The following is a 14,586-nucleotide window of genomic DNA, read 5'->3' as shown; positions in this document are numbered from 1 at the left end:
AGTAAAATATTTCATAAAGGGCATGGATACTCATATCTGGACCTTGAATCCAAATCCAGCCCAGGTTTCCTTTTCCCCCAGGTAATTAACTGAACAATTAGCGCTGCTGATTGGTCAGACTGTATTCACATCTGACTCCCAGGTAAAGGGAGGGTGGAAGACCAGCAGTTCTCAGACCTTGAGGGCCTTGATTTGAGTGCCAGGGATACAGAGACAATAGAATAGGCTTCAGTTCCCATTCATACATTTATCATGGAACGTATTGTCTAATATTTGGAAATGATTGGGTTCATTCAGTAATTAAGAACAGAAGGTCGCAGATATGACTCTCCTTGGCCACCCCTGGACTATATAAATAAGAACTCTCTGACCTAGCTTAACACAAAAGGAAACAGAGAGAGTAAAAGGAGAATTGCAGACAGACTACTGAACAATTCCTGGAAATTGCTGGAAAAAAAAACACTAGCAAGCAGATGCCACAGATGCTACAATCACAGATGACCTTCTTCAAATGCTCCAGTCTTTTTCTGCTTCTCTGAGCACAGAGGAAGGTCACTCATGACTAAAAGGTGCAAACAGTGTGCAAGCCCGTTCATGTTTGAAAGGCGGTTCTAATTATTCCCTGCCTAAATTGTTTGTGTGTGTGTTTTTTTTTAAAACCAATTTCCTGTCGTTCCTGAAAATAGGTTGTGACATTGTAAATTATACGTAGTAGCGCTTGCTGACATTATTTAAAGACCATGTCAATCTCAGGGGGTTGTATAGGCCCACATGCAGGTGTCTCGCACACAAACACGCACACACACACGCACACGCGCACACACACACACAGAATAACACTTACTGGAGCCCATTGCATGTAGACAGGGCCACCCGTGAGTTCTCCGTCCCTCTCACCTGTCCATGGTAGTAACAATGTTCCCCACCCTGCAAGTAGACAGAGAGCCAGTGCTGACAAGCTGCAAGCCATGGAACAGCACAGTGAAAAAATATGAACAACAAGCAACTGCACTGATTAATGAGCATCTGCTCATATACTTGCTGGAGTGGGAATGATGTTCACGTAACTCAGACAGATGCACTCATCACTCTGGATTAGAGTGTCTGCTAAATGGACACAAATGAAGGATATTTCATACAAACTGTGCAAGTTGATTTTGCCATCGATTGCTCGGTGAACATATGGCACATTAGTGAACTCAGACAGCATCCTTTTTCATACAATTTTTTTTAACCTTGGGCCACCAAACGGTAAAATATTGGTTTAATGAACATACTAATAATTTCATTTACAGGTGTAAATGAAACCCTTTAAATGAGAATGAGAATTGTTTGATTACAAATCTAAAACTGTGGAGTACAGACCAAATCAAGAAAAATATGTCTTTGTGCCCAAACATTGGTGATTAATACCTCACCTGGGGAATATTATTTAATAATCAGCTGCCACCAGAATGTCATGAATGTATATCATTTTTACAGAAACCTTTTTGCTTTCTTCATCTGTAGTTACTGTTACCTCTACCTCTGTTACCTACTCTAACCATGGCTGGTTATGTGGTTGTTGTTTTGAGTGAGTTAAGTGTTGACTGTTTTGAAAACTCTTTATGACATTCTGTTTCAAGATTTGTCCATAAACAGTTGAGAAAACTGTGAATGTAAGTCTGACAGAAGAGTTTTCCCACTTATTTTAACATAATAGGTCTATATATTTGTTCATCATTAAAATATATTCAAATTAATCACGTTTATTGTGAAATATGGTTGTTGTGTGCAGAGGAGAAATTCTTAAGCGTACAGTTAGCCTTTGTTATTAATTAGGTACAGTAAGCTGTTGGATGATCTATAGAGCAAGCATCCCCAGCAAGTGGCACAGGCCTCCTGCATTGCGTAGCACACAGGAGAGCCCCCTCCACACTGACTCAATCCATCAGCAGCAGTGCTGTTTGACTCGGGGTGAGCAGAGGACACGGGCTCCACGCCCTCACTCATGTCCACGCTGCACTGCTGCTGCAGAGGAGCTCTCCACCCTCGTCACGTGACTCATGTCCCAGGAAGCAGCTGCAGGACCAGTGAAGCAATGCTGCGTCAGCTGCTCCCTGCCATATCCAACCCCCCCCCCCCCCCCCCGTTTCCTGATTCAGCATCTGCTGCAAGAGGCTGCGCCCAGCCGTTTCTCCCCCTTTCTCTCTGTCTCTTCCCCCTTCTCCCTCTTTCTGTCCTTCTCCCTCACTATCACCCTCTTCCAAACTCTCTCTATCTCTCTCTCTCTGTCTCTTCCCCCTTCTCCCTCTTTCTGCCCTTCTCCCTCACTATCACCCTCTTTCAAACTCTCTCTATCTCTCTTTCTCTCTGTCTCTTCCCCCTTCTCCCTCTTTCTGTCCTTCTCTCTCACTATCACCCTCTTTCAAACTCTCTCTATCTCTCTTTCTCTCTGTCTCTCCCCCCTTCTCCCTCTTTCTGCCCTTCTCCCTCACTATCACCCTCTTTCAAACTCTCTCTCTCTCTCTCTCTCTCTCTCTCTCTCTCTCTCTTCCTGGTTCACAGCACTGATTGACAGGATAAAAAGAATAGGTCTGCACTGTGTTCCCAGTGCAATTAATTTATTAGCTCCACAAACCAAATTTTAGATTTCGGTCTAGAAGACACAAGACATATACTGGACAAAACAAGATGCCCTGCTCGCACAGCTGCCACTGGCAGACAGTGCATCAGTTCTGGACTGCAGATGCTTTAATGGCTGAATTCCAAATTTTATAATAGGATCATAATGAGTTTTTGTCACAAATTGGAAGGGAAAGAAAACCTCCGAATGGCACAGAAAATGGAGACAAAATAGGACAGCAGCTTCCACTGGAAAACGTTGAGGATTTTGTTCTGTACAGCACCGCTGATATACCTAGTGTCATTGCCCCACCCTTTTAACAGTCCTGGCCAAGCACCCCTCAGGCCATCTGCAACAGGGCTCCGCCCTATTCAAAGTGCTCTACCAACCAAACAGGAACCAAGCAGGCTCCACCGCTCAGGGAAATCTTACCTTTGAAAGAACTGGTTTGCCCTCTTCATAGTGGATTTCCACATAGTCAGAAGACAATAAGTCACTGTAAAAGAGAAATTAAAACCAGCAGTTACTTCAAATATTTTGCCCTTTTCTTAATAAAGAAGTCGGATAATCCGGCTCCAGTCTAGTGCAGGGACATTCTCACAGGGAATATATTTTTGTAGACTGGTGTACCTCACTGTAACATTGACTGCAGTGCATAACACCGTCACCTTGGCATGAAGGCTGTACTTCCCAGACAGCCCCCCAAGCCCTTTGACCCAAGACCCCCCAACATTACCGGTCCCACCACTACTGCCTGCCTGGGACACTGTCAAGTAAAGCAGGAGGCAGCTGGACAGAAGGCAGAAATAGAACTACTGCATTTATCATAAAAACCACAATGAACAAGGGAACAGAGGAAAAAATAGAGAGAGTGAGAGAGAGACAGAGAGAGAGAGCGTGCAGGGGGAGCAAAGAGAGTGAACAGCTAGTAGAAGCAATTTAGAAACATGATAAAAATAGCTAAAGTACACGTGCGGTCAGGAGAAAGAGTGTAGATTCTTCATGAATAACCGTGTCTGAAGTCTGGTGGAGAGAGACAGTGGGGGGGATTAGGGGTCCTTTAAGTGCCATGTATACATGCATATATACATAACATTCATATATTAACCAGATATCATTTATAGATGACATAAATGCAAACCAGCAACAGCATAAAGAAAATGACACCTCCCCTCTTCAAATGGGCTCTTTCTGTGGTAGACTATGTTATATGAGTTGTTCCTGCAGCCTCTGCAACACTGGAGCTGCCCTCTAGGGCCATCACGGAGTGACTCAGTGCCCCATAAGGCTCCTCCCCCAGGCCCAACACTGACCGGCTCAGTGCCCTGTAAGGCTCCTCCCCCAGGCCCATCACTGACTGACTCAGTGCCCTGTAAGGCTCCTCCCCCAGGCCCATCACTGACTGACTCAGTGCCCTGTAAGGCTCCTCCCCCAGGCCCATCACTGACTGACTCAGTGCCCTGTAAGGCTCCTCCCCCAGGCCCATCACTGACTGACTCAGTGCCCTGTAAGGCTCCTCCCCCAGGCCCATCACTGACTGACTCAGTGCCCTGTAAGGCTCCTCCCCCAGGCCCATCACTGACTGACTCAGTGCCCCATAAGGCTCCTCCCCCAGGCCCATCACTGACTGACTCAGTGCCCTGTAAGGATCCTCCCCCAGGCCCATCACTGACTGACTCAGTGCCCTAAAAGTCTCCTCCCCCTGGGGCCACTCCACAGACTTATTCTGTTGGCTGAAAAATGAATCCTGGAGACAGCTCTTTTTGCTACCCTTGCAAAGTTTTCTATCTACCTCGTTGGTGAAATGTAAAGGACTGTTCTGCTCTGCACATTCAGACCTATCCTGGAGAACAGAAGTATGCCTGTGCGCACACACACACATTCTGTGTGGAGCTTGTGCACAGTGTTCAGCAGGAATGCTGACCAGGGACTATGCTGACTGCACAGAGGAGCGCCTGAGCAGCAGCGCCATGTCTCTGAGAGCTTTCTGAGGGCCAGGCTATTTTTAGTCTGATGGATGAAACTGGGAGGGGAGAGTGCACATGTATGTATGTGTAATGTGCCTGTATGAGTGTGTGTGTGTGTGTGTGTGTGTGTGTGTCTGCATGTGTGTGTGTGTGTGTGTGTGAGTATACACAAGTATATGTGCTTGTGTGTGTGCGTGTGTGTGCATACTGTAAGCATATGCATGTGTGTGTGCAACTGTGCGCATCCGTACATGAACCCTGCCCTTGTCTCTCTGAGTGACTCTTGAATAGTTGATGTGACACAGACGGGAAGTCAGTGCCACATTAGCGACTGCAGGAGGCTCCTGGCTCTGGAAGCTGTTATGATAAATACAAAAACCTTCCTCTGGCACATCCATAGTGCATCCTCATTCAAAAAAAGCACTCGCAAATACACTGCTTGGGGTAAAAAACTGTATGGACTCACATAGATTAAATCAAACATATGTAGCCATTCTACAAGCAAATGCAATTCAATCACACAAGACTTAACAAACTTTATGCTCATAAGGAATTAAAATCCAAGAATCAGAAATAGCTGCACCTTTGCAACTTGAAAATCCCTATGGCAGTTTTAATACAACAAATAAAATATTAAGAAAGGATATATATTAAAAAATACATTTTTCATTTTTATGAGACAAATAAATTCTTTCTTCACAAACTCAGTTTGACAAAATATTACTGAAACCGAAAAATAATAGCAATTCTTGATTTTCGTTGTTAGTCAAAGTTAAGGACAAATGGTGGCTGAATCTGAGGTACTCAGATGGATCAGACACAACTGAGCTTAGAGACTTACTAGGATAGAGAGACTAATACAGACTGTGAGAAAAATACTGAATGAGATTAATAGTTATACAGACAAGAAAAATTCACACACTTTATAGAACAGTGCATCTGCTAAAACTGAAATCATCATTAATAAAACCATATTTTTCCACCATATAATATGAAAATTGTGAGGAATGCTCTGTCTGATATGATGATAAATTCTATTGTTAGCCTATTGTTTGTTCTATTTTCAGAGCATTTGTTTTCACTCGTAAAAACCTACTTTGATTTGACTTCGGTGCCTTCCTTCATTATTACATAAAAATGATTTTCTGCATATCACATTGCTGTGGGAAGCAATTGTCCAAAAAACAGTATATGACTTACATACAACTTCACCAGTGAGCTTTCAATGTAAAATTATGAATGGAATTACACTGATTCTATCCATAATATTGAGTACAGACAGTGAAACAGAGAGAACCACAGAGACTAAAACTGAATGTCGCGAGATGAATTAGACTAAATCACACCAAAGCACAAATGGCCCAATGACTGAAGATGGTTTGTCACTCAGTTGTTTTCAGCAATATTGCTTAAATAGAATGTCTGTAGATGAAAATGACAACAACAAAAAAAAAAGAAACACATCTAAAACAGACAATATCAAAAGAGGAATTCATATTAATATAAATTGAACATTTCAAAATTGCTAGAGGCCTACACAAACACTCAACAAACTTGAAAGAACACTAATATCATCAAGCACACAAAAGGTTTAATAAGATAATGGTATTACATAATCTAAAAGGAAGTCAGGATGGGCAGAAGAATGTGAATAATAATTATTTATATTAACCATAACTTGATGATTTAAGGTTCTAACTCTAATTCTAACATCTCTTCATTGGTCAGTCAAAAAGAGAATGCTTGCACCAACTTAAAAAACAAAATATACACATATACAAAAGTGACCACTTAATTAATTACACTTGTTTGCTAATGCCAATAGTCTGCTCCTCTAAACAGCGAATCATTTGGCTGCAACTCAATATATAAAGCATGCGTACATGGTGATGAGGCTTATCTGTTGTTTGATCAAATATTAGAATGGCTAAGGCGCATGATCTAAGTGACTTTGCTCGCGGTAAGATTGGTGGTGCCGGACGTGGCGGTTCAGTCACCTCAGAAACAACTGCCCTCCTGGGATTTTCACGCAAAACAGTCTCTAGAGTTTACAGAGAATGCGCAAGAAAACAAACAAAAAGATCCAGTGAGCGGTTCCAAGGGCAAAAACCCCCGGTTAATGAGAGAGGTCAGAGGAGAACGGGCTGATTTGTTCAAGCTATCAGAAAGGCTACAAATGCTCAAATAACAGCTGTCAGCAGCAGTGGTGTGCAGAAGGGCATCTCTGAATGCACAGCACATCCAACCTTGAAGCAGTTTGGCTACACCAGCAGAAGGCCACACCAGGTTCTACTCCTGTCAGCTAAGAACGGGCAGATGGGGCAACAGTGGGCATGTGATCGCCATAACTGGATGACTGAAGACTGGAAAAACTCTGCCTGGTCTGCCGAATCCCGATTTTGGCTGTGACGTGCAGGTGGTAGGGACAGAACTTGGCATAAACAGCATGAATCCATCCTGCCATGTGTCAACGGTGCAGGCTGCTGGTGGTGGTGTAATGGTGCGGGAATATTTCCTTGGCACACATTAGGCTGCCTAATACCAAATGAGCGTCGTTTGAATGCCACAGCATAACTAAGCATTGTTGCTGACCATGTGCATTCCTTTATGACCACAGTCTACTCATTTTCCAGTGGATACTTCCAGCAAGATAATGCGTCTTCTCACAAAGTACACATTATCTCAAGCTGGTTCCACGAACATGACAATGACTTCAGTATAATCCAATGGCCTATACAGTCACCAGATCTCAGCTCAATAGAACACCTTTGGGATGAGTTGGACAGGCAGGTCCACAGCATGAATGCGCAGCAAAAATCTGCAGGAACTGTGTGATGCTATCAAGACAGCGTAGACAAATCTCCCTAAGGAATGGTTCCAGCACCTTGTTGAATCCATGCCACAAATAGTTCAGGCTGTTCTGGAGGCAAAATGAACATTCTATCTGGTACCAGAGAGGTGTACCTAATGAAGTGGCCATTGAGTGTACGTGTCATGCTAAAATCATGATTGATTCAGTTGAAATGCTCTAAAATTGTAGTATCAGCATAAACATGTCCCCGATCATCCCAGAATGGAAGAGAACAGCTGTGCCCATTGGCAGAACACATACCCATATAAATAGCCTAAGGCTGCTAGTGTCAGCACAAATGCATGTTTGTAAACATCCACCAACTCGTCCAGACACACATAAATACATGCGTGCACTCTCACATGGGGTGCACAACCAGCAATCACTGCAGTGATGCAAAGCAGTTGTCTGTTCCTGACGCCTAAGCAGTCTCATGGAGAAGGCCAGAGAAGCAATTAAGGCCCTTTAATGTGTGTAAATGCTAATTAGTGCCAGCAGCATTGACTGAAAGCCTTTATCAGAGGACAGAGATAGACAGTGTGGGCATGAAGACAGCTTACACAGCTGAGAAACCTATCTTGCCCTGTGTGTGTGTGTGTGTGTGTGTGTATGGGGTTTGTGTGTGGATGGTGTATATTCACAGATAGATACTGAGATATCTACTGGGTATCTAGGTGCTGCTCTGCCTATCCCCCAGTAGCAGAGCTTCTTGATTACACAATTTATGCTTCCTCTGCTATGTCTGTTCTTAAAATGTCCTGTCACCCTGATCAGTATCACTGTTATAGGGAAGAACGCTGTGTTCTCACAACAGGCCACACCTTTTCTAGTCTCTCCCCAGGTATGCAATGCCGTAAGCACTTAGGTCAAGCTCTGACAACGCATCAAAACATCATGGAACGCTCTCCACTCTGACCCTATTGTATTGTAGGAGTAAGAACAACAGGAGATCTCATACAGATACGCACCACTGTCCGTGAATATTTACTGTAATAGCTTCTGGATGGGTTTTCTGTCCTCCCAACATCTGCAATTGTGCAACCTCGGCAGGACGTGGCATTCATACCAAGAGACTATGTCCATGCAAACTGTATGCTTCACAGAAAAAAGACACTTGAACTATTCCAGTTTCAGGCACTGGATAACAAAGAGCTCTTTGCAAGCCAGGTCTGGGGGGAAGCAGCAAATCTTCAAGTGACATTCACTATTTGCTTATTTGTTCTTTCCCGGGGTATCTGGCACAGCTGCACAGTTATTCTGCATGCAGGATCTTTTTCAAGAGTACATCAGCAGTGCCCCACCTGGGAATTAACCCCAGGCTACAAGCCCAAGTGCTTAACACTATGCGACAGTGCTGTTACAGTGGCCTTCTATAGCTTGCACTGTGCACAACACAGCGCCTGGTTACCTGATGCAGCACTCCAATCATTAACATACACAGATGTCAATCAATTTAACAATATTCCCATCAAAGTACGCTTAGGTATTACATTTCATATTGAACAATTGCCCATTGGCAGGAGCATGAAATACACGGCACTTACTTGTTTAACGTCAAATCCAGAATGAATCTGGAACCAAAACCTTCAAGCTGAAAACTGGTTTGTGCAAGATGCACCGCCTAAAAGAGAAAAGAGACAATCGACAGTACAGGTCAGGGGTGCATAATATATTCCTGGAGGGTTAGTGTGTGGGTGTGTGTGTGTGTGCGAGTGTGTGTGTGCGTGTTGGGGGGGGAGTTGTAATAAACTAGCTTACCCGTAGATTATAACACAGCAAAACTCATAAGGACACAAGAACTCTCTCTTGTCATCAGGAAATGCAGAAATTTTGAAACGTACTCCAGGAATGGATGCCCCCTCCCCCAAATAAAGGTTCTAAGCAACATTTTTTTAAACTACAGCCAGCAGAAAATGCAAAAGAAAAAAGTAACAAATATCCATATTATTATTTGTTTATTTTTTATCATAGGGGCATTAAAGGGGAACAGGCAAAAATGATCTAATATTCTGGTCATCACCTCAATAATAATTTATACATCTCATTTCTAATGTGCCATACATAACACTTGAGTCAAATAAAGAAACAACCCAAGAAATGATGTCACTTGGCCATAAAAATTTGCCCTTTCCCCCACTGTAAAAAATGGATTCAGAAGATTTAATGGACACAGCTGTTCAAGTAAAACAGAATTCAAAACCTTCAGTCTTAATATTATGATTCAGTCATCTAGAGAATACAATATAGGCCTATTTGTCACCATTAAACAGTATTCTGCAATTCAAAAAACACCTCAATTTACCTAAATATAAAAAGAGTAGTTATATCCAAATTACATCAGCATTTTAAATAGTCTTTTGAATAAAGATTTGGTTTTTATGAATTAATTACAGGTCACACCAGCAGAGAACAACAAATTATGATTTTGGATGGACATCCCCTCTAATAAATTGTATAGCTGCAAAGCATTTCTATTGCGCATGAAAACGTCTGCTTCTCATCTGCAATAAAGCACAAACTACATCCTACTGCAGTACATTTTTACTTTCCCAGCCTCTCACAAAAATGTTTGGTTTTGCTTGTTTCAGCGCTCATTATGAACGTGGAAGAAAGAAAATAGCATAACATGCAAGCACAGAACAGAGAACTTAACATACTATACAGTCTGGCACACACACATAAAATTTAGCCAAAAAGGCTAACCAAAAGGCACACTCGCTAAATATTAGCCATTTTACTGAGGCAATCTAAAAACCTATGAATCTGCACAAGCTGAAGATAAAGGTGGATTAAGAGTACAGTATAACACAGTAATAGGGAAATCCGTTCCTGGAGAGCCCAGGGGCATTCAGGTTCTTGTTTCCATTAATTATCTTGACTCAGAAATCTACTTATTTGTATGCTCTAATACTGTTTCAGTACAGATCACATTAAAATGTTTGATACAGGGAAACTTCTCTGTTTCCAACTAAAATTTGTGAGCTTATTAAGAAATCTAGCTAAAATGTCTGATCACGTTGATGATATGGCTAATTAAATGATTAAATGTAGAACTTGGCTTGACATCCAAAAGTAGGCACAGGCATACCTTACCAATGCTAGCATCACACCAATGCTACACCCAGGATTCAAACCTAAACTACATGGTAACAAGTCTAATAGTGCCAGCATGCATGTGAATGTCTCTGGAGCTACATGGCTACTTTGACATCACACCTACCCCTGTTCACAGCACATACACATAAACACGTACAGCTCTTTGTTCCAAGATGAAAACAGAAGACAACACTGTAATAATTTAATTATCAATTGTTCTCTTACAAGGTGAGCTTCCAAACTGTATGTAAACAAGTCTACGCCTTTGGAGGAACCAACCTAATATATCTAATAGGCTTTTTTTCCAGGCAGGAAAGAGCATGGTGTTGGTTTATTGGTAGAGTTCAATCTGGCATGAAAAAGAGGTGAAAGCTGTTGTGGAAAGTGAGCAGAGACTATGCGTGCCCATGCGGTCACAGAAATCCCACAGCACGCTACATATGACGTACATCCCAATGCACCATTCTCACAAGGAGGAGTGAGGGACAGTGAATGGGGAGGGACAGTTACACGGGGCTTACTTCACAGCTGAGTCCCCCTCCCCTAGCTTCCCACAGGCTTTCAGTGTACCAGCACTTGCACATGCACAGGCGTGTACCACTGCAGACTGAAACTGTTGCATGTACAGGGAGTAAGGCCATTGACTCACCTGGTTTCCAGTGACCTGGTTCCGTGTCCGAGTGTCCAGGTCATGGTAGGTGCTCTCAGAATCCTCATTAAGATAGTAGATAAGCCTAGAGGGGTATGTAATCTCATGCTCGGCCGTTCGGCGCGTTACATTGTCGCTGTCCGGTGCTGAAGCTGTATCCACCTCAAGATCCGCCGACACTGCGTCTCTAACAGCCTCATTCTCTATTTCCGTGTACACTGCAGGAAATACATAAAATGCCAACAACAAAATACTAAATGCTACATTTGCTTCACAACAAAATAGGTGAAATTGAATATAACAGGTACATAAACCAATGGCAACTATTACAGCGTTTGTCGCCGCAGAATACGCATATAAATTGCGCATACCAATCCCCAGAATGTTAGAACCATAGGTTAGAACATAATTTTTAGGCACACCGGAAATGGTATACTATGTCAAATACACATATTGTACAAACATATTTATATATACTTATAATGAATGATCAATTCTATCACATGGGCCCGCATAGCCTAATACAAGAAGCGAGTGACAAATGACTGAAAGCAAACTGTTCTTAACTTAGCAATGAAAATCAAATATACTTATTAGATAAATGATACACTGATATACGCTTTGCTTTTCATAGTACTTATTTTCGTGCATCTTTATGCATATTTATCAGGTCAGTTTTTAATTAAATTGAAAAGATGTTCCATCAATTATTCACCGTACATAGGACATGTTCTCCGTACCACCCTTGTATTACCAAGACAGTTCATTCTGTTCGCCAGAAATGTAGCCTAATCAGCCCGCTTCCAAAACTTGCGACAAGCTAAATGATATCGATACGCTTTGACCTCCGAGTGATCGACCGACATTTTGAAACTAAATATTAGCAGGCAAAAGGCTCGTCGCTGTCGAACTTAATAGAATTAGTCGAAGGACAAAGATGCTTAGAGCTCGGTTTAGGAATCTCTGCATTAAAAATAACCAAGAGAAGACAAAATTTCCTTCCCAAAACACAGTGATTAAAAACAAATATGAAACACTGAGGCATCTCACAATTCCTGGGTAAAATACATTAAACCACTGTACGAGCGAACTTAACGATTTTGATCACGTTATCAAATAGAACGATTTAATATTATACAAACCATTTGACGCTAAACCGAATGGATTGAGCCAGGCCAGAAGGATGCTCGCAAGCAGATTTGGAAGAAATATCAGATGCATGATTCATATTTGAAGGTTGTAAAAAGCTTGATATTAGCACGTTAGCGCAGTGTGGAGGCCCATTGTTGTGGGAGAGGTGCTGTTGATATGAAATTCTTCATGAATAGAGCGGACTCCAGCAGTAGCGGGCGGGGGACGGATTGAAGGCGGAGCCCCGCCATATGAGATGAACGAGTCAGCTGCAAATGTCTGATGCTACAGCTCCGCATGTGCTATGTGCCGTCCTTGCTTTGCCATATTACCCACAACCCCCAGTCACCCCCCCCCCCCTCCTCCTCTCCCTTATCTGCAGCCTATCTCTTCGGCTCGAGTCATGCAATGTTGGAATCTACTTTCTTAGGAAGGGGATTTCTCTGCCTCCATCCTGTTCCCTTACAATCTGCTTGTACTAGGGTATACAACAGAAAGAACTCGAATATGTGTACTATGTATTATACAACAGAAATATTCTTGAGCAATATGATGTGTAGATCACTGCGTTAAGAGTGCCTCATAACACAAATGGAGGGAATTCAGACAGTGCAAGTGTGTGGAGGGTCATTTTGGTAATAACTACATCACAACTGATAAACTAGAAATAGGTTGACAGTTCTTCTGTAAATGACACACATACAGTGCACCAATTTCAGTATCTCTGTATTCTCACCATGTAAGACAGATATCACCTTAAATCTACTTTGAATAATAGCAGGTGTGTTGCCTATCATATTCTGGGGGGACTAATAACCAGTCAAAGGTGGTCCATGAGAAATTAATCAGAAATAAATACAGCATTGAAAATTGGTTTACAATGCATTGAACTGAATAACTGTTTTTCATAGATAGGACAACACATTAATTAGGTGTGTTAAGCAAACCTTTATAATACCATTAATAATTTCAGAGCATTTTGTAAGTCTATATGCTACATCCCCCCTACAGTGCTCTAAGTCAATGGTGGTGGGATTGTCAGAATTCTGGCCCAATAGTGTTGAAGGGGCATCAGGGGTGGCCAATCATATCGCAGGGCAGGCTAGTGCCACCCCATGCCACCCCTTTATCCACACCCCTGGTATGTAACCCTTTGACTGCTTTAGATATCGGTTGTATCAGTTTCCTGGAAACATGAGGGAAAGATTTACATTTTCATATGTGTACATGATGCCATACGAGTTGGCCACATACTGTGGGGAAACGGGGTTTACACAATGATGGTTTACTTGCTGCAGTCATGCCTGTCAAGGCTGACAGAGTATGTGCACTTGCACAAAGGGATGAAAAAGGGATGAAATTCATGCAATCTTAGCAGCCCCATTGGCCATGCTCACACAATGACTGAAGGCCACTGGCTCCAAGATAGCTCAGCAGAACTATTAGCATCTGCCCAGACATCCACAGTACAGAGCTCTTCAAAATATGAAAATCTTGTTGTTCAATTTCCTTAATCAGAAGGTCCAATAGAACCTTAGCTAGTTGAAGCCAAAGCCAACTGCTAGCCAGTCAGTGTCCAAACTTTATTCTCCATCCCAGCTGTAATTTCATCAGTTGGCAAAGGCCTTCCTTAATGAAGATTGTCAGTTAGACAGCATGTGGCATTTAGGATTTCTCAGCCAATGGCTCCTTCACACTTTGTCATTTGATCAACCCACAGAGCTTAGGTCCTGGCAGTGCACAACGCACCCTATGTCGCAAATGAGCATTGCCATGAATGAAATGTCTGCATAATTTTTCGGGCCAGATTTAATACATTAATGTGGATTGAAATGTGGGCCGGGTCAAAATTTGTAGGGGCCATATCTGGCCCATGGGTCTTGAGTTTGACACGTGATTTAAAGTATTTCATTTGTTTTAAATGGTTAGAGGACATGCTGGTGGAACCTGGCTTGATGCATTTGTAAGGCTGGAGTAGTGCTCATTCCCATATGGCAGGTATGGTAGATTAAAGTCCTAAATTTGAAGTCTGCATAGCCAATGGGAATTGGGTAGGTAAATACAAAGGCCACTGAATAGTGGGCTACCTCTTAACCCTGAAAACCCTTTCCCAGCACTTGCCATAGCTTGAATTAGTAGTACAACCAAGTACTCAGCTATTGCCAGAGTATACTTACATTCCCTTCATCAGCAGGCTCGCACTTCTGGGACACACCGTTGGATGCTATGGAGTACGTTCCCCCTGAAAACACAGTTTTGACTACAAAGAGTGGCTATGCTCTCAGTG

The 14,586-nt window shown here is 42.5% G+C and overlaps 1 protein-coding gene across 6 annotated transcripts in view; it reads right to left on the bottom strand.

Moving 5' to 3' along the window:
- LOC118223959 (disintegrin and metalloproteinase domain-containing protein 23-like) overlaps window positions 1-12,628 on the bottom strand; it is a 33,652-nt gene extending 21,024 nt beyond the window's left edge. For all 6 annotated transcript variants that reach the window (XR_004764536.1, XM_035411078.1, XM_035411079.1 and 3 more), the window contains exons 1-5: window positions 12,311-12,628; window positions 11,169-11,386; window positions 8,968-9,044; window positions 3,038-3,101; window positions 845-927 (exon numbers count right to left, since the gene is read on the bottom strand). Coding sequence is in view for 5 of the 6 variants with exons in the window: in XM_035411078.1 (XP_035266969.1) it covers window positions 845-927; window positions 3,038-3,101; window positions 8,968-9,044; window positions 11,169-11,386; window positions 12,311-12,389 (521 nt within the window). In the remaining variant the exon portion in view is untranslated. The remainder of the gene's footprint in view (window positions 1-844; window positions 928-3,037; window positions 3,102-8,967; window positions 9,045-11,168; window positions 11,387-12,310) is intronic.
- Between the last annotated feature and the right edge of the window lie 1,958 nt (window positions 12,629-14,586).

This window comes from Anguilla anguilla, chromosome 3 (genome assembly GCF_013347855.1).
Source record: "Anguilla anguilla isolate fAngAng1 chromosome 3, fAngAng1.pri, whole genome shotgun sequence".
NCBI lineage: Eukaryota > Metazoa > Chordata > Actinopteri > Anguilliformes > Anguillidae > Anguilla > Anguilla anguilla.
Note: the sequence above shows the minus strand (reverse complement) of the source record. Positions and strands in the feature narration are given on the sequence as shown.